Raw genomic sequence first — 27459 nt, 5'->3', positions numbered from 1 at the left:
AAATTATAAAGTAGCAGGTTCTATATCTTTCTTAAATAAAATTTTTTAAAACTATATTTAAAATTGAAAAATTATTTTAAATTAAATTGAATTCCAATTTAATTTTGTGAATTTCCTTTAAATTTCTACGCATTTTATCATTTTTGTTGCTCATGTTGGTTGCGGTAAAAATCTTTTAGAGTAGACTATAGGAACTCTTCTGCCAAAGCAGTTTATGTTGTTTCTTCCATGTAAAATTGATGACCCTTGGTCCCAGGAGTGTTTTTGTCTTGTTTTCTGCTGTATATGGATTGAACATGAAGAGGAAAGCAGGAAAGAGAGAAGGTTACATTAGCTATAACTCAAATTTTCTAAAAATTCAGTTTCCACCTAGTTCACATTACTGAGGGATTATCAGAGACTGAATAAAATTCTTAGTTTTATTCTTCATTTTTTGCAGCATGTATTAAGTGGAATACTTATGTTAATTTCACTTAATTTAAAATGTTTATAAGCTCACAGAATGCCCGGTCTGATGGCCGGGTTTGTTAGATTTAAGTATATCCTGCAATGAATATTTTCTTTCAAAAGTCCGTAAGTTGTATTTACTCAGGCTCTTTGATTTAGTCAGTGGGTGTTTATTGAAGATCTTTTTTGTTCACAAAATGCTGTAACATTACTTGAATATTGTTTGTATTCAGAATCACCTATACTCACTCTGGGTGAAAAAAAAGAACAACATTTTAAATAGTACAAATAACCAGATAGGCCACTCAGTGAACACCAGCCCTAGACAATTAATACAATTAAGCCTGGCTAATCTTATGGGAAAAAAATGTGAATGACTTTACAGGGCTCTCCACCACTGATGAGAACTGAATCTCATTATTCCAAGTGATGGCCAGGCTGCGGGGTGATAATGACTTTGACAACATTTTAGTGGAAGAAATTGAAGAATTCATTAAGGGTTGTAGAGAAGGACTGACGAAGGAGAACTCAGGCGACAAACTAATTATAAAAAAAAAAAAAAAAAACCTTGCCCATGGAGTTGTATAAAGAAAATAAGATATATGTATAATCTTTTGGGTGACTTTTCCGGGGCATTTTTAACTTTTGTGTACAGGGCAACTTGAGAATTTAATTCCTGTGAAGGATAAGACTTAATGGTGGGAAGGTGCCAAGAATTATGAAAGACATAGGAAAATATATGACATAGTTTCTGCCTTCAAGAAACTTCAAGGAGCAATATATTTAACGGGGTCATATTAGATATGTGGAACATAAAATAATACAATATATCATGAATGATAAAATATGTGGTCAAATCATTATACGTAATTGTAGAAAGAACTGCTGAATGAATGAATGGATATAGACTATCTAAACATTAGAAATTTATACGCTTATTAAACCTGATTTTGTATCTAGAATGTATTCAGTTTCTAACAATCTTCCTTAAAGAACAAAATTGTGAAATTAAAACTTATTATCTTAAAAATACAACTGGTGATAAAGTGAAAGGTAAAAGTTCTCCATCTCTTCCTACTCCTATTTACCAGTCCCGTTCCCAGAGATGTTTACAGCTTATGTATCCATCCCCAAACTTTGTAACCATATACACACATACACTTTCAAAGGATACTACAGTCCTTAAACTTTTTTCAATATTTCATTTCAGTACCTGTTGATCTACTTCATTACTTTTAGTGCCCACAGTGTCAGTATATTAGATGCTAAAGTATCATAACTTACATGTATATAACCCCTTATTTGTAGACACAGGTTCTTTTCTATCTTCCACTGTTAAAAACAGTACATCAGTTAATGGTTTCCACACCCCCTGTGCAGGTTCCCAGAAATCTAGTAAACCTTTCAAACTATATTTTTGACAAAGGCTAAAGGTATGCTGTCATGGTTTGGTTTGTACTGATCCGTTAGGTAATTCAATGCTATTAGATGTGAGGATGATCTGGTGGCAACATCAATCGCAGCCACAAAGGTCAGAGTTATTTAGTGCCCCTCACCCCCTAGCATTTCCAGTCCTTCCTTTAGTTTCTGGAAGTTTCCAGATAGATGTCTCTTCAGAAGCTTAAGAGGTTTTGGATGAAAGATATACTGTTGTCCTCGATAAAGGAAAAGATATTGTTGTTTCAATAATCTCACAGGACAATACTTAATAATCTCGTAAAGTGAGCCCTTAATTCAGAGGGGGGAAATAAAATTTATTGCCTTCTAACACTTACCATCAAATAGTTTATTTGAGACCAGGAATTGGTCAGACCATTTATTTTGAACTTTCGGCTGAATACGGGTGAACTTGGCTTTTTGTTTTCCCCAAACCCGGGACAGAAAGAAATTAAAAGCCCTGACTGTGCCGGGATAGGACTAAGGAGGCCCAGGAAAGGCTGCACTAAGTATTTGGAGGGTTTGTTTGTTTTCCTTCTTGCTGCTGCTGCTGTTTCCTCAAGGATGAAGGGAAAGATAAAACCCTCCCGGCTCGGTTCGTGCTTTCATTAGCCCCATTCCTCGAAGGTGACGAAACTTCAGCACATCTCTGTCCATTTCTGAAACAAGAGGATTCCCTCAAGAGCAAATAGACGGAAACAACGACCCCGCGCGCGGAGTTTTTCTGAGCTCCTAAATAGGGAGAGAGACCAGACAAAACAAACAAGCCAAGGCTACACAGCCAGGTTACCTCCGGGCAGCAGGGCGGGAGCGCAAAAACCCATCCACACAACCAGCGCCTCCTAGGGTTCCGCCCCCGGGGGCGGGGCTGACCGCTCTTTCCGGGTTTGCGAGCGGAAGTGGGCGAATTTGAATCCTGTGGGCCGTTGAATGTGGCTGCTCGCGATCGGCGTGCGGCGACGCAGAGCGGGCCGGGAAAAGTGGCACTGACGCTCTGGAACTTCTGCCCAGCTCGCCTTGGTGAGTAAATGGGGAATGGGAAGACGCAGAGCGTTCCAGAGTGAGAAGCGGGACCGTGGGGTGGGACAGGGTGTCAGGAGGCCGGACGGCGCAGCAGGGGCCTCGCAGTGGTTTTGGGGACGTCTGGTGCTGGGTCCGGGCCTGGAGACTTTGGGTATTCGGGGCACTGGGGGCGTTTGCCGATCAGCGCTCTCGACTGTTGCGCACACCAGCCAGCCCTCAGTGTTGAGGATTCGGAGGCCCTGCCGGTCCCCCACGAGTAAACCTTGTTTATACGCATCCTCCGTGGCTTTTTTTTAACCCGTAGTTTATTATATCCACCAATTCGACTCGAATGCTGAAGCTTCAACAGTCGTTAAATCTCATTGTGAAAGCGTTGCCACGTTTAAACAAATCTCTTTTTATGAAAGATGGAAGATTGGGGCAGGTTTAGAATGAAAAGATGCTCTACGTGGCTCCGAGTTCCTACTAAGAGAGATACCCGGAAAACCTTGATTAACTCTGGACTGCAGGAAAGTGACAGTCTTTGAAATGCCTGGGTGGCATTTAAACTGAAATTCGAGTATCCTTTGTATTTAAAACCCGGATATTTTTCTTTCACAGTTGACATTCTTCATGTACCGCAAAAATCCGAGACTCTTGCTCATTTAAACAGGCTATAGTAACAGCGGTGGTGATTCTCTAGGGTCTTAGTTTGCAAACAATAGGGATAAGGTTTAGTTCCACCGCTCTGCCTTTTCGCCTCCCTCATTCATTGGCCAACTGGGTTATTATGGAGTCTTTTTGGAAGTACTCCACTAATGCTTTGAGCGTCTGTTTTCTTTGGGTTTTATTATTTTGGGCTTTTTTATTTTTACTGATGAACTATCTGAAATATGGAACTCTGTCTAACCCAGTAGTAAAGTCATGCCTTCTGGAATGGTTTAAAAGTGTGCCATAAACGTAAACTATAAATGGGAACTTTAAATGTGTACAAGTTTTATATCTTTATTAAAAATCGTCAGTTTTGTGTAGCTGAATACGAAAAGATATTTTAAGTTCCTCTTAAGATTTTAACACCAGGATATTGTACCATGTAAATGTATAAATATCTTTTTAAAGTAGGACTTCATAATAATCAGAATAAAGACATTCCTTCCTCCAGTGCTGGCTATTCCAGCACACCCATTCTTCCTGCTATTGAACTTTTGTTTTAAGTGTTAGCCAGGAAGAATAGATGTAAATACTCGGTGTTTAGGATAGTTAAAATATGAGCATTTTTCATATAGTGTCTTTGTAACAAAGACATTGGCTATACTTCTCTAAGCCTTTCTGCTCAATTCAGTGCTGTCAACAAATGGTAATTTTTAAAAATTGATCGCTATATCCTAATCTCTTTCTTTTTTTTCTACCTGTATTATTTTCATTGAATTTTTGCTCTTTCTTAAATCAGTGAGTTTCAGAATTTATTGTGTATACATTACCTTGAAGGATTTGTTCAATACTGATTCTTGCACTCCAGATCTCAGATTCCGAATCAGTAGGTCTGGAGGATGACATTGAAGAGTCTGCATATTTAACTGAAAGGTTAGAAAATTCTGTGAGTTTTAAAAACACTGATTTGATCTTTCCTAGAGAGGGATTATAATGTGTTGATTAAAGACCTGGAACTGGGGCCAGATTGCCTTGGTTTGAAGCCCATCTCCACCACTTGATAGCTAGGTGACCCTTAGCAAGCTGTTTAACCTTTCTGTGCTTCATTTCCCTTTACCATATAATAGGGTTACCTACTTTGTAGATTTATTGTGAGGGTTGAATGAGTTAATATATACAAAGACTTTAGAATAGTGTGTGCCACATAGCAAATGATACATAAGTCTCCAATTACATTGAGTTACTAAACTGTAAAAACCGCATCACATACATTGATTAATCTCTACAATATCGCTGAGGTAGTTATTATCTTTAAATAAGAAAACAGGCTAAGAGTGGCTCAGTAATTTGTTCTCACACAACTGATAACACATTGGAACTGAAGTCGGAAATTAGATTTAACTCAAAAGTTTATGCTTTTTTAAAAAAGTAGTATTTCTTGCCTCTCTTCAGTCTCCCTCCAGATGTTGCTCCATAAAAATCTCTGATGGCTTCCCATTGTCTACCATATATAATTCAAATTTCTTAGCTTTCCTTTTTATTTACAGAGCCCTTCGGAGTCTGGTACCAACTTCTCTTCCCAAGGACCATCTTCATAATATTATGCCACTCTCTTCCAACCTGCTGATGTTCCATCAATACTGCTAGAATCCTCCAAATCTGTCTCTTACTACATATTTATACATATTTAGCCATTGGCCTTTTTATTTCCCCATAAGATTTTACTCAAATGGGTTTAAAGACTTCTCCAGGCCATGCTTCTTCGTCGGTGCAATTTGCTTATAAATATATAGTGCAAGACTGCCCTTGTCCTTTTAATTTTTATGTCTACAGTGCACAGTGCAGAACAGTGAGTGTCATGATACTCTAAAACTGTGTATGTTTGTGAGTACTTATTATTTTAACAATTTGACACATTTTGTCTTGGGTTAATGACCGAAAAAAGTTGTTGCTTTTTTTTTTTTTTTTTAAGGCTTGGCTTTTTTCTGAGGTTATAGCATATAATTCTTTGTAGTTTAGTAGAGATTTTAGTGATAGCATATGGGTTTATAACTTAATATGGAAAAAATAAGTATTGAAAGTATAGGCTCAGAAGACATTTCAAAGTGCGAAAAAAATCAGGAGCAATGTGTGTTATATTCAGAATTGTAAAATGCTTTATGCATATTTTCTACTTAATTCCTCACAACTATTTTATTATGTCTGTATTAAGATGAAGAAACGAGGGGCACCAAAAGATTTGAGTTATGTTTATAAAATGGTTTTTAAGAATACTTAACTACTCTTGGTACAGTTTTTTTTTTTTTTGTTTTTTTTTTTTATTAAGGGGTGGTATATGTTAGGTGTAATAATAAGAAATATCTTAATTCAAAATGTTAGGAATTAAAAAACAGAAAACTTTTCCTTTTCAGTTTGAACAGTTAAGACAGTTACCTAATCTCCTTGCCCACAGCTTTTCTTTATAAACACCTGTCCAACAATGTAGGGACATCATTCTCATGACCAGTGGGTAGGGTTGGTCTAAGGAACATAAAGCCCATTCCATACCACTTCCCCAACAAAAGTGGTACAGGTATTTGTATCGGAGCTGCCTATCTGATGCAGGCTAGACCATTCATGTGATTTCTTGATTTTGGAGTTGGGATATCACAAGACTATTGGAAGCCAAGCTGGAAAGGTCTTATGTGTTGCTATGACAGTGGAATCATGAAGAAACATGAAAATGGACATATGGAGCCAATGGGTGTCAGGGTGGGGCAGGGTAGGGGAGGATGACACCTGTTTCCTGAGGACTAATTATATATTTATAACTTAATGTAAACTTATAACTTTGTTGCCTGTGTGTGTGTGTGTGTGTGTGTGTGTGTGAGTGTGTGAGTGATACGGAGTCTCACTCTGTTGTCCAGGCTGGAATGCAGTGGTGCGATCTTGACTCACTACAACCTCCGCCTGTCCAGTTCCAGTGATTCTCCTGTCTCACCCTCCCGAGTAGTGGATTACAGGCAGCTGCCACCACGCCCAGCTAATTTTTGTGATTTTAGTAGAGGCAGGGTTTCGCCGTGTTGGTCAGGTTGGTCTCAAATTCCTGACCTCAGGTGATCTGCCCGCCTAGGCTTCCCAAAGTGCTGGGATTACAGGCGTGAGCCACCGTACCCAGCCACTGCTTTTTATCTTACACTTATCTTTTTGTTTTAAATAAAAATTGTTAACTTTTAAACAAGTATCTGGTATACAATTTGTATGCAATAAAAGTCACCCATTTTAGGGGTGTAGTGCAATGAGATTTAGTAAATGTATTCTCTTGTATGAATATACCACAGTTTGTTTTATCCATATACCATTGTTACAGTTTTTAGTTGTCACAAATAAAGTATTGACCTTTGTGATATCTTTTGTGAATAGTGCTGCTATGAATATATGTATGCAAGTTTTTGTTTGAATTGAAACATTTCAATTCTTTTGGTTATATACTTAATGGAATTGCTGGGTGATATGGTAGTCTTGTTTAATGTGTTGTGGAATTGCCAAACTGTTTTCCATCCTTGCTGCATCATTTCACTTTCCCACTAGCAATATGTAAGGGTTCTAATTTCTCCATATCATTGTTAACACTTACTATTTTAGTTTGTAAAAATAATTATTATAGCTACCGTAGTAGACGTGGAGTGGTATTTCATTGTGGCTTTGATTTACCTATCACTAATATAATGAGCGTTTTTTCATGTGCTTGTTGGCCATTTGAATATTTTCTTTGGAGAACTGTCTATTCAGATATTTTGTTCATTTTTAAGTTGGATTACTTGTCTTTTTATTGTCGCATTGTAAGAGTTTCTAATGTATTCTAGGTACTAGACCCTTATCAGGTTATATGATTTCTGAATATTTTTTCCCATTCTGTAGATTGTCATTAGATGCATAAGTTTTATATTTTGGTAAAGTTCAATTTATTATTTTCTTGTTCTTGTGCTTTTGTTGTCATATCTCAGAAACCATTGCCAAATACAAGGTCATGAAAATTTACCCCTAGATTTTCATTTAAGAGATTTATAGTTCCGTCTTTTACATTTAGGTCTTGATCCATTTCGAGTTGATTTTTTTTAATGCGTGTGAGGTAGGGGTTCAACTTCATTCCTTTTTTTTTTTTTTTTTTTTTTGAGATGGAGTCTCGCTCTGTCACCCAGGCTGAAGTGCAATGGTGCAATCTCGGCTCACTGCGAGCTCCGCCTCCTGGGTTCACGCCGTTCTCCTGCCTCAGCCTCACAAGTAGCTGGGACTATAGGCACCCACCACCACACCCGGCTAGTTTTTTTGTATTTTTAGTAGAGACTGGGTTTCACCACGTTAGCCAGGATGGTCTCGATCTCCTGAGCTCGTGATCTGCCTGCCTCGGCCTCCCAAAGTGCTGGGATTACAGGCGTGAGCCACCACACCCGGCCAACTTCATTCCTTTTTACATGGTTATCTGGTCGTCCTAGGACCATTTGTTGAAGAGACTGTTTTCTTCCCATTTAGTGGTCTTGGCACCCTTATTGAAAATCAGTTTACTATAGAGAATGTGAGTTTATTTATTGACTCTTTCTTCTTTTCCATTGATGTGTATGTCTGTCCTTGTGCCAGTACCACATTGTCTTGATTACTGTGGATTTGTAGTAAGTTTGGAATTGGAAAATTTGAATCTTCCAGCTTTTTCTTTTTGGGGATCATTTTGACTATTCAGGATTCCTTGCAGTTTAGGCTTAACTTTTCCATTCCTGCAAAAAAGGCCATTGGGATTTTGACAGGAATTGTATTAAATCTATAAATTGCTTTGGGGAGTATAACCATCTTAATGATACAGTTTTTCAACCCATGGATGCAAAATGTCTTTTCATTTATTTAGGGTTCTTTAATTTCTTTCAGCACTGTTTTGTAGTTTTCAGTGCACAAATCTTGCACCACCAGGGTTAAATTTATTACTAAGTAATTTTTATGCTATTGTAACTGGATTTGTTTACTTAATTTCCTTTTTGAATCGTTCATTGTTGTATAGAAATACAACTGATATTTTTGTGTTGATCTTGCATCCTGTAACTTAGCTGAATTCGTTTAGTAGCTCTAACAGTTTTTTGTGAATTCTCTAGGAAATTCTACATATAAGATCATGCCTTCTTTGAATAGAGTTACTTCTTGCTTTCTTGCTTTATTATTCTGAATAGACCTTCTGGTTCAGTGTTGAGTAGAAGTGGTGGAAGTGTGTGTCTTTGTTTTGTTACAGATCTTAGGTGGAAAGTGTGCAGTCTTTCACCAATAATTTTGTTAATTACAGGTTTTTCCATAGATGCTGAGGAAGTTCCCTTATATTCCTAAATGTTTGAGTGTATTTATCATTGAGTATTGTATTTTGTCAGATGCTTTTTCTGCATCTATTGAGATGAGCATGTGACCTTTTCCTTTTTCTCAATTAAAATGCTATATTATATTGATTGATTTCCATATGTTGAACCACCTTTGCATTTCTGGGATAAATCCCACTTGATTGTGGTACAAAATTTTCTTTATCAGAATTCAGTTTGCTGGCAGTTTGTTAAGGATATATGCATCTATGTTCATAAGCGATATTGGCTTGTAGTTTTCTTTTCTGTGATGTCTTTTTCTGGCTTTGGTATCAGGGTATTNCCTCCACCTCCCGGGTTCAAGCAATTCTCCTGCCTCAGCCTCCCGAGTATCTGGGACTACAGGCGCCCGCTAGTTTTGTATTTTAGTAGAGATGGGGTTTCACCGTGTTAGCCAGGATGGTCTCGATCTCCTGACCTCGTGATCCGCCCGTCTCGGCCTCCCAAAGTGCTGGGATTACAGGCTTGAGCCACCGCGCCCGGCCTGGGCTAGGACTTTTATTTGTTGGGAAGTTTTTCATTAGTGATTCAATCCCTTGTTTGTAGATTTGTTGAAATTTTCTATTTCTTCTTGTCACTTTTTGTTTATTTAACCTATTGTTTTAATTTGTTAACTAACTTCTTAGAGTACAATTGTTCGTAATAGTCCCATTTAATTCTTTTTATTTCTATTAGGTCTGTAGCAGTGTCCCAATTTGATTTCTTCTGATTTAGTAATTTGAGTCTTCTTTTTTCTCTGGCTCATCTAACTAAACATTTTCAATTTTGTCGATCTTTTCAAGCAATTTTTATTTCATTGATTCTCAATTTAAAAATTTTTTATTATGTTATCTGGACTCTAAATTATTTCCTTCCTTCTGCTAGCTTTGGGTTTAGTTTGGTCTTTTCTAGTTTCTTTGGGCAAAAAGTTGAGACATTGTTTTGGGGGCTTGATTTTATTTGTCTCTAAGTATTTTCTAATTTCCCTTGTGATTTCTTTTTTGACGTTTTGTCTATTTAAAGTTGTGTTATTTAATCTGCATATGTTTCTCAATTTTCCAGTTTTCCTTTTCTTACTGATTTCTGGTTTCATTCTGTAGTCATTGGAGAAGATATTTTGTGTGATTTCAGTCTTGTAAAATGTATTATTTTGTGGTCTAACATATGGTTGTCCATGGATATTGTTCCACGTGCATTTGAGAAGAATTTTTCATTCTGTTGTTGTAGGGTGTATATGTCTGTTAAGTCTAAACTATTTCTCCTTTCATTTCTGTCAAATTTTGCCTCATATATTTTGGGGCTCTTATTAGGTGGGTTTGTGTTTATAATTGTCATGTCTTCTTGATGTCATGTCTTCTATAATTGTCATGTCTTAATGGATTGAGCTTTTTAGTCAGTCTTTAATGTCCTTTGAGTCCTTTAACAGTCTTCAACTTAAAACCTATTTTGTCTGATATTAGTATAAACACCCAAGCTTACTTTTGATTACTGTTTGTATGAAGTATCTTATTCTGTCCCTTTACTTTCCATCTATTTGTGTTTTGTGATCTGTAGCTTGACTCTAGTAGATAGTGTATGTATGGATTTAAAAAAAATTCATTCTGTCAACCTTTGCCTTTTAATTGAAGAGCGTAATTCATTTACATTTAATTACTGTTAAAGAAGAATTTCTGTCATTTTAGTATTTGTTTTCTATATGTCATATGTTTTCTGTTCCTCATGTCCTTCATTATTGCCTTTTGTTGACTTGATTTGTATAGTGTATCATTTTTATTCCCTTCTCATTACCTTTTCTGCACGTATTTTTTAGTTATATTCTTAGTGGCTATCTTGGGGATTACAATTAATATCTTAAACTTATAACAACCTAGTTTGAATTAGTACCCACTTAGCTTTCATAGCATACAAAAATTACACTTCTGTTTATCTCATCCTTATTCCTAAATGTTACTGTGTCAAATTACATTTTTATATTTTTTGCTAATTTTACATTTATACATAATGTGCCCAATAACATTGCTTTATATTTATTTTACATGTTTTTCTTTTAAATTACATAGAAAAAAGAGAATTACCAAAAGTGCAATAATACTACTGGCTTATATATTTACTTCTGTAGTTACCTTTACTGGTGTTTCTATTTCCTCATATGACTTTGAGTTACTGTCTGGTGTCCCATTAGCATCTCTAGTAGATCTACTAAAAAATTCCCTTTCACCCTAGACCCCAGGTCTACCAGACCTGAGAAACAGCCATTCTTATCTGTCTCCTGGATGATTTTCCAAAGAATATAATGTAAACTTTTAAGAAACTTTTTATTGAGGTATAATATATGTGCCAAATAAATTTTAAGTACAAAATTATGTTCATTGTAAAAAAAATTCAAACAATGCCAAAATTTATAAGAAATTAAAAGAAAAAGCCCCTACCCCATTCTCTCTTCCCAGGGATAACCGCCATTAACAGTTAGGGACCTAGAAACTTTATGGTCTTTCTTGATCTCAGAAACTTCTGCTCTTTCTGAATTCCTTTCACCCTTCCTTCTCTCCATCGAATGACTTGTTCTACTTTATGTATAAGAACCCTAATAGGTAAGTATTATCATCTCCATTGGACACAAGGCAGAGCCAGGAGTTCAAACACAAAATGTATGATTCAAGTGTAGTGTTCTTTCTACCGTGTTCCTCTGCGTGGGTCCTGTCTAGAATCTTAGAGTTTAATTGCTCTGTCACATAAGGTAGCAGATACATTGTCCTGTTAAGATATAACTGAGGCCTTATTTTTTTTAGACGGAAGAAGACCTGGTCCTGTGGCAGCTGTGACAGAATAGCCTTTATGGCCTGAACTGTAGTAAAAAAGATGCCACCTGCTTTAAGAAGGGTAGTTTGGATTGGGCTGGTTATTTAGAGCCTGACTTGGTCAGTGGAAGGGGCTAGGACTGGAATAAGAGCTGCCCACTGGGTCAGGGTTAGGACCAGCTGGTGAAGGGGAGGATTATATTACTGTCTCATTATCCAATCCAAGGAGATTTATATAATCCAACCAAATGGCAGAATCAGCAAGAGCAACTTCCAGAAGAAATTCCTTACATGCCCCAGACATCCCAGGCTTTCACATGCTGTTGTCCCTTTGTGCACACTCTACTTAGAATGCTTTTTCTGCCTTGTCTGCTCAGCATATTTATCTTTCACAATTACGTTATAATATCACCACCTCTATAAGACTACACTGCATGTATGTGAAATATTTGTTTACTTGCCTGCCTCCCATGTGAGTATGTGTACTGATCTTCACTATTGAAACATAGTTTTGCTGCAGATAGGATTCTTTGCTGACAGGTTTGGGTTTTTTTCCTGTCTTTCAGCACTTTAAATGTGTCATCTCACTGTCTTCTGGAACTCTATGGTTTCTAATGAGAAATTGGCTCTTAATCTTACTGGGGATATTTTGTATGTGTTAATCACTTCTTTCTTGCTGCTTTCAAGATTCTTTGTCTTTGTTTTTGTCAGTTGGACTATACTGTGTCTCATTGTGGAACTCCTAGAATTTGTCCTGATTAAAGATCTTGAGCTTCTTAAAAAAATGTATAGGTTGAAGTCTTACATGTATAGATTTCAGTCTTACATGAAATTTGGGAAGGTTTTGGCTATTATTTCTTCAAACATTCTTTCTGTTCCATTTTCTGTGGTCCTTCTTGGACTCCCGTTAAGCATATATTGGTATGCTTGATAGTATCTCGTAGTCTCTTGGGCTCTGTTTCTTTTTCATTTTTTTTCTTCCTGCTCTTCAGTCTGGATAATTTCAACTAACCTGTCTTCAAGTTCACTGATTCTTTCTCCTGCCTGCTCAAACGTGCTATTAAACCTCTGTAATGAATTTATTATTTCAGTTATTATACTTTACAGCTGCAGAATTTCTATTTCCTTTTTTATCATTTCTGCTTCTTTATTGACATTCTCTATTTGTTGAGACATTGTTGATTGTGAGTTTTTTGCCAGGTTATTCTGTGTTTCTAGGGAAGTACAGACCTGCAGAGCCCCTTGCTCCACCATTTTTGTTGATGTGTTCTGTATTACTGAGTTTGAAGAGTTTTTCAAAAAATATATTGTGGCTCTAACTAAGTCCTTTATCAGATGATGATTTGCAAATACTTTCTCAGTCTGAGGCTTGTCTTATTCTCTTAACAGTGTCTTTTGGTGAGCAGATGATACTAACTTTAAGTGTAGTTTGTCTTTTTTTGTCTTGTGCTTTTGGTATTGTATCTAAGAAATCTTATGTAACATAAAGTCACAGAAATTTTCTCCTGTGTGTTTTTTCTAGAAATTTTATAGTTTTACATTTTGTAGTTTTACATTTTGTATTTAGAACTGTAATTCATTTTGAGTTCATTTTTTGTGAGACTTAAGTATTCTTGTGGGTGTTGTAGTGTTTTTTTTTTTTTCTATTTTAATTTGCATTTCCTTTATAACCAGTCATGTTCATATTTTCTTTTGCTTGTTGGCTATGTTGGTTTTTTTTTTTTTTTTAAGTGTCTGGTCAAATCTTTTGTCCATTTTGTTCATTTTATTGTGATGTCTTCTGTTTGAGTTGTAAGCATTCTTTATACATTATGGATATAAATCCTTTGTCAGATATATGTTTTGCCAGTGTTTATTCCCCATCTGTGTTTTGCCTTTTTCCTTGCTTAACTATGTCTTTTGATTAGAAAGTTGTTAATTTTGATGTTTAATTCATCAGTGTTTTCTGTGATTCAGTTTCCTCAGAAATCTTTGCCAAACCCCAAGATCATGAAGAATCTTCCCTGTGTTTTCTTTTAGAAGTTTTTTTTCTTGTGATCCAATTTGAATTAAGTTTTAATATATGAGGTCAATGTTCTTCCCCCACCCTCTGCCCAAAACATTAAGTTATTTCAATACTATTTATTGAATAGACTACCATTTGAATACAGTGAATTACCTTGGTATCTTTGTTGAAAAGCAATTGTCTGGGTCTGTTTCTGGCCTTTCCCTGGTGTTCTATTGAGCTATATATCTGACTTTTCCCTTATGTTCTATTGAGCTATATGTCTGTCTTGATTAATATAGCTGTATAAGAAGGCATGAAATCACATAGTTGGAGACCACTGACTTTTTCTTTTAAAACGTTTTGCTATTACAAGGTCTTCGCATTTTATATAGGTTTCAGCATGCCAGTTTCTTAAAAAAAAAAAAAAAAACCTGCTGGGGGGTTTTGGTTGGGATTGATCTTTCATTTCTCTCAGCAATGTTTTGTAGCTTTTCAGAGTGTAGTCTTTTTGCATATCTTTTACTAAGTTTTTACCCATTGCGAATAGAATTGTTCTCTAATTTTCTGATTAATTCTTGCTGCTATACAAATTTGCCTTGTTTCATTAGAACTTGTTAAAGTCACTTATTCTTGTAAATGTGTTGGTAGGATTTTCTATGTAGATGACCATATGTGAAAACAGTTTTACTTCATCCTTCACAGTTTTGTCTTTTTTTCCCTTGTAGTACACTGTTGAATCAGAGATTAAGGTGAACATTTGTGGATTCCCTTTGCTAGGTTGAAAAAATTTATTTTACCCACAGTTTACTTTACGGTTTTGTTATGATTGGATATTGACATTTGACAGATGCCCTTTTGTATCTGTTGAGATTGCCTCACAGTACAATGTGGAAATTAATGCACATCTGTAGATGCCCTTTATTATTAGGTTGAGAAAATTCCCGTCTGTTTCTGGTTTGTTTTACAGTTTTATCATGATTGGTTGTTGAATTTTGTCAGATGCTCTTTCTGCATCTCTTGAGATGATAATACTTTGTTCCCCTTTATTTTATTAACATGGTGTATTACTTTAATTTTCAGATGATATCTAATCTTATATTTCTAAGATAAACCCAGTTAAGATATATTATCCTTTTTTTTTAATTAAAAGAAAACTACCGATGATTGACTAAATTTGCCAGGTACTCTCGTGGCATTTATGTGTTGCTTCTAATTCTTACAATAACCTGTAATTAGCTTCTAGCTTGAGGGATGATAAAATTGAGGCTGAGGTCTCAGGAAAAAATATATAGAACACGAAGGAAAGTCTAAACTTCATACCTTCAATGCTGTTTCTACTATACTATGCTACTTTTTGTAATAATTTATAGTTAAAAAATATTGAAGATCATATTGATGTTTTATGTACTTTTTTTTTTTTTTTCATGGAGGTCTCACTGTGTTGCTCAAGGTGAACTCAAATTCCTGGGCTCAAGCAATCCTCCTGCTTCAGCCTCTCAAGTAGCTGGGACTACAGGTACATACCACTGTGCCTGGCTTTTATGTACATTTTTGAGATATATATAGTTCCTAGAATGTGAATAATTGATTCATGAAAAAAAATTCTAATAGCTTTTAACCTCTACCATTCCATGTCTTTCTTCTAATTTTATCTTTGCTGTTACTGTGAACCCAAGTAACTAACGAATCTTTAAGAGTATTTTTTTTGTCTCCAAATTTGTAGGAGCACCTGAAGTGTATTAACTATCTATCCCGAGGTAGCATGGGTGTATTAGTCACAGTTCTCCAGAGAAACAGAAACAATAGGATATACATTTGTGTGTGTGTGTGTGTGTGTGTGTGTGTGTGTGTGTGTGTGAAGAGAAGGAGAGGGAAGGATTAATTTATAAGGTACTGACTCACATGATTATGTAGTGTGAGCAGCCCCATTGTCTGCAAACTGGAAACCCAGGAAAGTCCTGCAGTGTAGTTTGAATGTCTGGAGCCAAAGAGCTGATGGTATAGGTGCCAGTTCCGATACGAAGGCCTGAAAACCAGGAACACCAAGGACGGAAGATTGGTGTCCTACCTCAAGCAGTCAGACAGAGAGCAAATTTAACCTTTTTCTGCCTTCTGGTTTTATTCAGGCCCTCAGTGGACTAGCTAATGTCTACCCACACTGAGGATGGCCATCTGCTTTACTTAGTTCACCAGTTCAAATGCTGATCTTTTCCAGAAACACTCTCACAGACACATCCAGACGTAAATTTAACCAGTTATCTGGGCATCCTGTGGCCTGGTAAAGATAACACATAAAATTAACCATCACACTGGGTTAGTCTTGATCTTGAAATTTTTGGGAATGTTTTATATTAGTTTTAATTCAATTATTTTTAAACCTTTTTTATTTTGAAATAATTCTAAAGTTACAGGAAAGTTGCAAGAAAAGTACAAAGAACTACATATGCCCTTACTTAGATTAACCACTTTTTATTATTTTCCACATTCACTTTATCATTCTGCAGTGTTGTACATTTGCATGTACTTTCCCTTTTCTGAACCGTTGGAGAGTAGGTTGCATGTATATGGTCCCCCTACCCTTTAATACTTCAGTATTTCCTAAGAACAGCGATAGTCTACTAAATAACCTAAGTATGGATACCAATTTCAGGAAACTTAGCATAAATACAATACTTTCAACAATATATTGTTTTGGTCAATTGCCTCAATGACATCCTTTGGAGCAGTTTTGTTCCCCAGTACAGGATACAGACCAGGATCCTTCATGCATTTGTAGTAAATAAAATACAGTTCATTTTTTTTTAGGTTTGGGGGTACATGTGAAGGTTTGTTACACAGGTAAACAACATGTCACAGGGATTTGTTGCACATACTATTTCATCACCCAGGTTTTAATCCCAATAGCCAATAGTTATCTTTTCTGCTCCTTGCCCTCCTCCCACCCTCCTGCATCAGGTAGACGCCAGTGTCTCTTGTTTCCTTCTTTGTGTTCTTGAGTTCTTAACATGTAGCTCCCACTTACAAGTGATAACATGTGGTATTTGGTTTTTTGTTCCTGTGTTACTGTTCTAAGGATGATAGCCTCGGGCTCCATCCATGTTCCTGCAAAAGACATGATCTTATTCTTTTTAATGGCTGTGCAACATTTATGGTGTATTTGTACCACATTTTCTTTATCCGTTCTGTCATTGATGAGCATTTAGGCTGATTCCACGTCTTTGCTATTGTGAATAGTGGTGCAGTAAACATTCATGTGCATGTATCTTTATGGTAGAATGATTTATAGTCCCCTGGCTATATACCCAGTAATGAGATTGTTTTGTAAAATGGTAGTTCTGCTTTTAGCTCTTTGAGGAATTGCCATACTGCTTTCCACAGTGGTTGAACTAATTTACACTCCCACCAACAGCGTATAAGTGTTTCCTTTTCTCCACAACCTTACCCGCATCTGTTATTTTTTTGACTTTGTGATAGTAGCCATTCTGACTGGTGTGAGATGGTATCTCATTGTGGCTTTGATTTGCATTTCTCTAATGATTAGTGATGTTGAGCTTTTTTTCATATGCTTGTTGGCCACGTGTATGTCTTCTTTTGAGAAGTATCTGCTTATATCCTTTGGCCACTTTTTAATGGGGTTGTTCTTCTCTTGTAAATTAAAGTTCCTTATAAATGCTTTTGATGAAATTCAACACCCCTTTGTGTTAAAAACTCTCAATAAACTAAGTATTGAAGGAACATGCCTCAAAATAATGAGAGCCATCTGTGACAGACCCATAGCCAACATTATACTGATGGGCAAAAGCGAGAAGCATTCCTCTTGAAAACCGACACAAGACAAGGATACTCTCTCTCACCACTTCAACATAGTGTTGGGAGTCCTAGCCAGAGCAATCAGGCAAGAGAAAGAAATAAAGGGCATCCAAACAGGAAGAGAGGAAGTCAAACTATCTCCACAGATGACATGATTCTGTATCTAGAAAACCCCTTAGTCTTGGCCCAAAAGCTTTCCCAGCTGATAAACAACTTCAGCAAAGTTGCAGCATGCAAAATCAGCATATAAAAATCACTAGCGGCCGGGCGCGGTGGCTCAAGCCTGTAATCCCAGCACTTTGGGAGGCCGAGACGGGCGGATCACGAGGTCAGGAGATCGAGACCATCCTGGCTAACAAGGTGAAACCCCGTCTCTACTAAAAAATACAAAAAACCTAGCCGGGCGAGGTGGCGGGCGCCTGTAGTCCCAGCTNCTGGAAATTCTAGCCAGAGCAATCAGGCAAGAAAAATAAATAAAGGGCATCCAAATAGGAAGAGAGGAAGTCAAAGTATCCCTGTTGGCATAGCACATGATTTTATGTCTAGAAAACCCTATAGTCTCAGCCCAAAAGCTCTTTTAGTTGATAAGCAACTTCAGCAAAGTTTCAGGATACAAAATCAATGTGCAAAAATCACTAGCATTCCTATACGCCAAAAACAGCCAAACCTAGAGCCAAATCAGAAAGGCAATCCCATTCACAGTGGCTGCAGAAAGAATGAAATACCTAGGAATACAGCTAGCAAGGGAGGTGAAAGATCTCTACAGTGAGAATTACAAAGCACTGCTCAAAGAAATCAGAGAAAACTCAAACAAATGGAAAAACATCCCATGCTCATGGATAGGAAGAATCAATACCATTAAAATGGCTATACTGCCCAGAACAATGTACAGATTCACTGTTATTCCTATCAAACTACCAATAACATCCTTCACAAAACTAGAAAAAGCTATTTTAAAATTCATGTGGAACCAAAAAAGAGCACAAATAGCCAAGGCAATCCTAAGCAAAAAAAAAAAAAACAAAGCTGGAGGCATCACATTACCCATCTTCAAACCATACTACAAGGCTACAGTAACCAAAACAGCGTAGTACTGGTACAGAAACAGGCACATAGACCAGTGGAACACAATAGAGAGCCCAGAAATGAGGCCGCACATCTACGACCATCTGATCTTTGACAAAACTGACAATAAACAAGCAATAGGGAAAAGACTCCCTGTTTATTAAATGGTGCTGGGATAACTGGCTAGCCATATGCAGAAGATTGAAGCTGGACCCCTTCCTAACACGATGCACAAAAACCAACTCAAGATGGATTAAAGACTTAAATGTAAAACCCAAAACTATAAAACCCTGGAAGACAACCTAGGCAGTATCATCCTGGACATAGGAATGGGCAAAGATTTCATGACAAGGACTCCAAAACCAATCGTAACAAACGCAAAAGTTGACAAGTGGGATCTAGTTAAACTTAAGAGTTTCTGCACAGCAAAAGAAACTACCAACAGAGTAAACAGACAACTTACAGAATAGGAGAAAATATTTGCAAACTATGCATCTGACAAGCATCATGTTTTATTATGCAGTGCAGAATCAGAAAAATTAATTCTTTGCTATGTATGGGACATCCAAAGACAACATTTCTGAGTTGTAAACAGAAAGAATTTAGAGTACATCGAATAATGCAATGCACAGACTAAGTTGAACCTTTCTGATTAGTGATTTAAATCAAGTCATTTCTATAGCAAGAATGTTCATTTCTTAAAAATGCTAGATTAAAAAAATCAATCTATTTCTCTTTCAAGTGGCTGATTCCAGCATGTTTTCTGTATATTCAATGTCACCTTTTTCAGTAAGATTAGGCACTTTAGAAAATGTTGGATGGGGCCAGGCACAGTGGCTCACGCCTGTAATCCCAGCACTTTGGGAGGCTGAGGCAGGCAGATGATGAGGTCAAGAGACTGAGACCATCCTGGCCAACATGGTGAAACCCTGTCTCTACTAAAAATATAAAAATTAGCTGGGTGTGGTGGGGCACGCCTGTAGTCCCAGCTACTTGGGAGGCTAAGGCAGAACAATCACTTGAACCCAGGAGGCAGAGGTTGCAGTAAGCCGAGATTGTGTCACTGCACTCCAGCCTGGCAGCAGAATGAGACTCTATCTCAAAAAAAAAAAAAAGGAAAGAAAATGTTGGGTGGTTAGGATCTGTTTATTTATTCAAATGTTAGCCATTTGAATAAATTCCGGCTGGAATGAGAAGGAATTTGACTTACTTTTTTGTATTAGTTATCTGTTGTCATGTAACAAATAACTCCAGATAACTCCAGAACTTGCTGGTTTTAAATAATAAATGTTTAATTACTGATAGTTTCTGTTGATCAGGGATTTGGGAGTTGCTTTGCTGTGTGGTTCTGGTTTAGGGTCTTGTATGAAGTTGCTCTCAGGCTGTTGGCCAAATTGCAGTCGTATGAAGGCTTGATTGGGGTTGGAGGATTCACTTCTAACATGGTCTATTCACATGACAGAAGGTAGAATGCCTCCATTCCTTACCAACTGGATGTCTCCATGGTGTATGCCATTTTTATGACATGGCAGCTGTCTTCTTCCATAGCATGTGATCCATGATAGTGAGGAGGAAGTCACAATGCCTTTTATGACATTGTCATTTCTGCCACAGTCTTTTTGGTTGAAGCAAGTTAGCAAGCACTAAGCACATCTACAATCAAGGAGAGGGGCAGGCCCTACCTTTTGAAGGAAGAAGTATGAAAGTGTATCACTGACTGATCAAGTAGAAGTAAGCAGTGGAGGACACTCAGAATACTTTTTGACAGAAGGTATTAATTAAATTGTTGATTTTCCAGGGAAGGGAATGGTTTTATTTTGTTTCTAAAGCCCAATCTGTTATTAAGACTTGGACTGTTATTAAAATATACACCTAGATATCATTTTTTAAAATTCTACTTGGGAAGTCTTAAAATTCATATTCTTGAAGGAAAACATCTAAAACAAATTATAAAATTCAACTCTAAAATACGTGAATAGTATTTTTTGCTAAGGTTTTGTTTTAGAGACTTGTTTGAAATAAAGTGATCTTCATTCATAGTTAGAAACAAAAGTTATATTCCACATACTAGGGATTAGGAAGAAGGCTAATGTGAACTGATCAAAAGTATGAATTATGGATTGCCTTTAGAATATTCAACTTTTAGGTAACTTGATATTGTTATAATTTCAAGCTTAGAGAAAAGTTGTAAGAATAGCATAAGGAACTCCTATATATCCTTTATCTAGATTCATTAATTGTTCATTTTGTGCCATTTGTGTTATTCTTTGTCTCATCCTAGCCCAGTCAGCCTAACACCACCAGGGATAAACCAGTAGTCTGATAAAATTAAATTTATTGACCCACTCCAGTGAGAGAGAGTGCAAAGGAGAGGAACCACAGGGCTTCTTACCAAATGGAGTTACAGTAGATTTCGTACAGGATTTTGGAGAAGGATAGCATTTAGGTAAAATTTAAATGCCCTACATTTTGTGGTGTCTAGGTTGAATGACAGTGTAGATGTAAATCTGTGTTGTCGAATGACTAAAACATCCTTTATAAATTAAACTTTTTATGTTTACTCTAAGTGAAGTACTATTATGTGTTTATGGAATTTTCTGCAATAAATTCATGTGTATGAATTGATTTATGATACGTTGAATTCATCACCAAAGGTTGAATTGTAGAGAAGTCCTTTAAGAGGGGGCATTTTATCTTCCTATTATATTTTATCAATTTTAAGATGGACTCACCCCTTCTACACACACACTTCTTTCCGTATAGATACTCAGTCTTTCTAGTACCATTTGTTTAAAAGATTTTATTTTCCCTCGTTGAATTGCTTTGGTGTCTTTGTTGAAAATGACTGGAAAAATATGGATCTGTTTCTGAGTTTTATTGAGAACTGGTCTTAGATGTATCAGTATGTTTAAAATGATGTTCTATAGCTTGTGATCCTCAATTTGTTCACTTAAGGCAGTTCTGTAGTTATTGTTTGAGAATGTATAAACATCAAAAGCCCCATCATATACCTGTAGAGAATTACTAGTGCCTCTAAAAGAAAGAAGAGAAAGAAAAAAAAAATCCAAGAGTGTTCCTTTAACCCTACATTAATAGTTGTGGAGTGGAGCTAGGAAAAATTGTAGTCTAGACCTACTTAACTCCAAAGCCCCCTTAAAACTGGGCTCTTAGTTGTTTTATACATTCTTTTAAGAATACCAATCTTGATGGCATAGAATATGATTTTGTAAGGAATAAAAAAATATTAAAGGCTTAGAGTCAAAGCCATTTAAGAAATTTGGACTATGACTTTTTAGGAAAGCACGGAAATGCGTATGAGCGAATCTATGTTTAAATCCGAAACACTTTTTACAGTCAGTATGAAATATAAATTCTAATTGTAAGGAAGCATTGTATCAGTTTAATTTGGTTAATCAGTCTTCATAAAATAATCTGTGTCCTACATTTTGTGGTGTCTTAGATTTGATGAAATCTGATAACAGTTTTTATTTGTGGTTTTCACTCTTTGATATATAATATTCTGTATCATTTTTTGTGCTCTTTCATTATTTTCATGTGAAATGCCATGGTGTAACCCGCAGTCACTCAGCTATGGATTAGTGTATTCCCACCAACTAACTCCTTGACCTTGGACAGGTGTTTAACCTTTCTGAGAACTGGTTTTTGCAACTATAAATGAGGTTATATTTACCTAGTGACATTAAGATGTTTATTCTTTTCCACTTAAATACCAAGAGACTGCACATACATTATACTTAAATTTCATTAACATTTCTAGTGCGCTAGAAATGTTCATATACCCTTGGTAAAGTGAAACGTTAATGTTATTAAGATGTCGGTCTTCCTTTCTTTGATCTTTTGGAAAATTATATTTCAGTAATGATTGTAAGTGTTTTTATTTGTGTAACTAGTGGGGAGTGAAGAGATAGGGACAGACCAATGTCTTTCAGTATGTAAATGGTTGAGCACCACTGTACTAGAAGAGGTAATGAGACAGTCAGGTGCCTGCAGTCCTGTATAGAATCCTGGCAAATGCAACAGCCACAAATATGGTATAGACTAATCAATGATTGTTTTTGTTTTTTGTTGTTGTTTTTGAGACAGAGTTTCACTCTTGTTGCCAAAGCTAGAGTGTAATGATGCGATCTTGGCTCACTGCAACCTCCACCTCCCGAGTTCAAGCAATTCTCCTGCCTCAGCCTTCCAAGTAGCTGGGATTACAGGCGCGTGACACCATGCCCTGCTAACTTTTTGTATTTTTAGTAGAAACGGGGTTTCACCGTGTTAGCCAGGCTGGTCTCGAATTCCTGACCTCAGGTGATCCACCCGCCTCAGCCTCCCAAAGTGCTGGGACTACAGGTGTGAGCCACTGCACCCAGCCAAAGGATTGTTTTATAGGCTGCATAAATATGAATGGCATTGCTGTTGATGATGGTTTTTTTCTTTTTTCCTAAATGATGAACAATTCTGGCTAAAGCTTTGAATAAAAATTAAATAGAAATTTCCTTGATTGACGTAAGAGTTGTAGTTCTGGAAATATAATTTGTTAATATGTAAAATGGGCTTAGGTTCTAGGTTAAGATAATTACAAATAGTTTTTTTTTTAACCTACTTGAATGTCCAGATGGAAATTTGAAAGTCTACACTATTGTTTGTTGTGTAGGATTGTTTGGTGCATTGCAAGATGTCCTATAATCCTGGCCTCTTTCCACTAAATACCAGTGGTCATCTTAATTGTTTTGACAACTAAAAAACATTCCCTTTAATTTTAAAATGTTCCCCAACTCTTAACACCCCGTTGAGAACTACTGGTCTTAGATGTATTAAAGGTAAGAAAATTAAAGTACTAGAGTTTTATATGACTTATTTGTCATTATGCATTGACTACATTTAATAAAAGTTGTTAATTTGAGACTTTTACAATTAAGATGACTGTATTAATGTTATTTTTCCTAGTAAAATGAATGAAAATAAACCTGGTGACTCACAGAACCTTGGTAAGTAACTGTATTTAAAATAATTTTATTACAATGAGTTTTAAATATGTTACTCAAACATTAGGACTGAAGAGGAATGAATTCCCTGGCACATGCTTAGTTCGTTTGTCCACGTACTAAAGTATAATACTGCATATATTTATTTCAACAAAAATCTATCAGAAGACAATTTATTTGCCAAGTTTTATTTCTAATGTATATATACAAGATATGATTCGTATCTCAATAAAACAATTATTTAAAGGAAAAAATGCAGATGAGAACAATTTAAACAGTGTGTAAAAGTTTAACATGAAAAGGAAAACTGGCCAGGTGCAGTGGCTCACGCCTGCAATTCCAGCACTTTAGGAGGCTGAAGCAGGCAAATCACTTGAGGTCAGGAGTTCAAGAGCAGCCTGGCCAACATGACAAAACCTCATCTCCACTAAAAATACAAAAATTAGCCAGGAGGTACATGCCTGTAATCCCACCTACTCGCTAGGCCGAGGCAGGAGAATCACTTGAACCCGGGAGGCAGAAGTTGCAGTGAGCAGAGATCGCAACACCTCACTTCAGCCTAAGTGACAGAGAGCGACCCTGTCTCAAAAAAAAAAAAAAAAGGAAAAGGAAAACTTACCTCTACGTGCTCACGACAGTCTTCCCAAATAGATGCGGTCCGTTTTGACCTTTGCTTTTAGTTGTTGTTTTCTTCATTTATTATAAACAGTATCTGTTTATATGATGAGGAATTTAAATGATTACCCACTTCTGCCACGCTCCCTCACCCACTGTATTTTAGATCTTTTTAAATTCCCTCTAAAATTAAAATAATATTCTTACAGCTCTATATCTTGACCATTACTTTTAGAGTATCTTTTGACACCACATTTTGTTGGAAAAGGAAATGTGTGCTCCTAAACCTCTTCTACTTTCTTTCCCTGCTTCTACCTCCAGACTTCTGTCAGCTATGCTAATAGTTCTGAAACTTTTAGTACTTCATGGACTACCTCTATGCATTTGCCAAATGCAAATGCACACCTACTATTGATAGTTTTTCCTAAGATTGACTGTTTCTTTTCATGAATGTATTTAAGGTAGAAACTGCTTCATTATTGTAATAGAAACGAGTATCATTTACTACACTAGATGGCAATCTTAATGATAAATATAATGAAATCAGGACAATTTTACCAAATTTTAAACATTAAAAGCAGGAAGGTACAAATGAATATAAAATAATTTACTTATAAAATGCATGCCTGAAACCTAGTCTGTTCTGCATTCAGGGCCCTCCATACTGGTTAGAGGGAGACAGAGGGAGAAAGGAACAAATGGAAAACCACAGGTCCACAGCATACAGCAGATGCACCTCCATCCAGGGTTCATGGCAAGAATTTTCCCTCTTCTATAGTTTCAGCCAGTTCACAAGGACTCCTCTTTTGTAGATTCAGCTAATTCTACATAGTCCTCTTTCCCTTGAGCTTTATGCACACTTGCAGGTAAAAGTGTAGGTATTGGGGATGGAGTTAAGGTGGAGCTTACTGGTGTAGGATGTCCAATATGAACAAATGGCAATTTGCTGGCGTTAATGTGAACAGCTCCCTTGTATGGAAGGGAAGGAAGAGGGGCTGAAATATTTTAAGGGTTAGGAGAGAGACTTTGAGTTATGACTTATCCCTTTAAACTGGAGTAAGGGAGGGCAGAATAGTTAGGCTCTTTCCCTATATTAAATATGAGCTCATCCTATTTCTTTCAGTTCTAGAATCTATTTGGTGAGCCGCCTGTTCACAAATATAGTAACTTTTAACATGTGGCATCTATTCTTGATTGCATGTATTATTCAAGGTAAATAATACTAGTTTCCATAACTGGTAAACCCTGACATCTTACTGGTTTAAAGCAATAGAAGTTTATTACTTGGTCAGGTTGCAGTCCAGTATGCATGGGTTAAGGAAGATGGAGCAGTTAGGGAGTTTCTGCGGCATGCAATCATTTAGAGATGCAAACATCCTTCGTCTTGTAGGGATCTACTTCTTAGGGATCCTGTCTTTTCTCTTCAGCTAGTGATTTTCAACTTGTTTCATTAGCATCTTAATAAAATTTTCTGTATAAATAAACATGTATCAGAAAAGATTAGTTATTTTAATTCTAACATTGAGTTCTGTTTATATGTCATATCCTGTTAATTATTTTAATATACACTGTCTTATTTAGTCTTCACTAAGGCGTAGTTTTTGAGGTAGCTACTATTATCCTCATTTTTATGATGAGGAAATGGAGTCATAAAGCACTAGTGAAATAAGCTAGTCACAGAAAGACAATACTGCATAATCTCACTTATGTGTGGAATATAAAAAAGTCAAACTCATAGAAACAGTATAGTGTGGTTACCAGTGGTTGGGAGGATTGGGAGATGTTGGTGAAGGGATACAAAATTTTATAATAGACTGGTAGAATAAGTTCAAGACATCTATTATACAACATGGTGACTATAGTTGGTAACAATGTATTGTATACTTGAAAATTAGTAAGAGTAGATTTTAAGTATTCTCACCACAAATAAGTGGTAAATATGTGAAGTAATGCATATGATAATTAGCTCCATTTAGCTGTTCCACAATATGTACATATATCAAAACATCATGCTAAACATTGTAAGTATATACAGTTTTCTAAAAAAGCATTAGTTGAGTCTTAACTCAGATCTCTGACTCTACAAGTTGTATTTGTGTGTGTGTTGGGAGGGGTGGATAAAATAGACATAAAATTCACACTTTAACTATTTTGAGGTGTTCAATTTGGTGGCATTTAGTACATTTACAATGTTGTGAAACCATCACCAGTATCTAGTTCTAAAACATTTTAATCACCCTTAAAGGAAACCCTGTACCTATTAAGTAGTCACCCCTCATTTTCCCTGTCATCAGCTCTGGTAACCATTAGTCTGCTTTTTGTATGTCCCTTTGGATTTACTTATGTTGGATAAAGTAATCCATAAGTAAATTGAGTAATACTGTGACCCTTTGTGCTTGACTTCTTTCATTTAGCATAATATTGCTAGGTTTATTCATGCTATAGCATGTATTACTACTTTCATCCTTTTTATTGCTGAATAATATTCCATCATATGGGCATACCATATTTTGTTTTTCCATTTATCCATCCTTTGATGGACATTTGGCTTATTTCTACTTAGCTATTGTGAATAGTGCTGCTATGAACATTAGTTTACAAGTATTTGTGTGAACATCTGTCTTCAGTTCTTTGATATATATATCCAGGAATAGAATTACTGTGTCATATGGTAACTCTTCGTTTAAATTTTGAAGAACTGCTGGACTATTTCCCAAGGCTGTACACCATTTTATATTTCTACTAGCAGTGTGTGATGGTTTTGATTTTTCCGGTCCTTTGTCAATACTTGTTATTGTCAGACATTTTGATTATAGCTATCCTCGTGAGTGTGAAGTGGTATCTCGTTGTGGTTATTATTTACATTTCTCTGTTGACTACTGACCAGTGATGTTAAGGATCTTTTAATGTGTTTAATGGCTCTTTGTATATCTTCTTTGGAGAAATGTCTATTCAAAGCCTTTGCCTATTTTTAAATTGGATTGTTGGTGATTTTGTTGTTGAGTTATAAGAGGTTTTTTTTTAATGCATTCTGGATACTAGATCCTTAGATATGTAGTTTTTCAAATATTTTCTTGCATTGTGTAGGGTGTCTTTCACTCTCTTGATAGTGTCTTTTTTTTTTTTTTTTTTTTGATGGGGACAGAGTCTTGCTCTGTTGCCCAGGCTAGAGTGCAGTGGCACAATCTTGGCTCACCACTGCAACCTCTGCCTCCCAGGTTCAAGCAGTTCTCCTGCCTCAGTCTCCCGAGTAGCTGGGATTACAGGCACATACCACCATGCCCACCTAATTTTGTATTTTT

General features: G+C 36.4%; 1 protein-coding gene across 1 annotated transcript in view; it reads left to right on the top strand.

The window, feature by feature from the left end:
- Window positions 1–2767: 2767 nt before the first annotated feature.
- Window positions 2768–27459, top strand: part of G2E3 (G2/M-phase specific E3 ubiquitin protein ligase) — a 63510-nt gene continuing 38818 nt past the window's right edge. The window contains 2 exon segments of the mRNA XM_017895899.1: window positions 2768–2904; window positions 23505–23545. Of these exon segments, the coding sequence (XP_017751388.1) occupies window positions 23509–23545 (37 nt within the window). The 5' untranslated portion in view covers window positions 2768–2904; window positions 23505–23508.

This window comes from Rhinopithecus bieti, unplaced genomic scaffold (genome assembly GCF_001698545.2).
Source record: "Rhinopithecus bieti isolate Rb0 unplaced genomic scaffold, ASM169854v2 scaffold_21703, whole genome shotgun sequence".
Taxonomy (NCBI): Eukaryota; Metazoa; Chordata; class Mammalia; order Primates; family Cercopithecidae; genus Rhinopithecus; species Rhinopithecus bieti.
The sequence above is the reverse complement of the archived record's forward strand: the minus strand, read 5'-3'. Positions and strand labels throughout refer to the sequence as shown.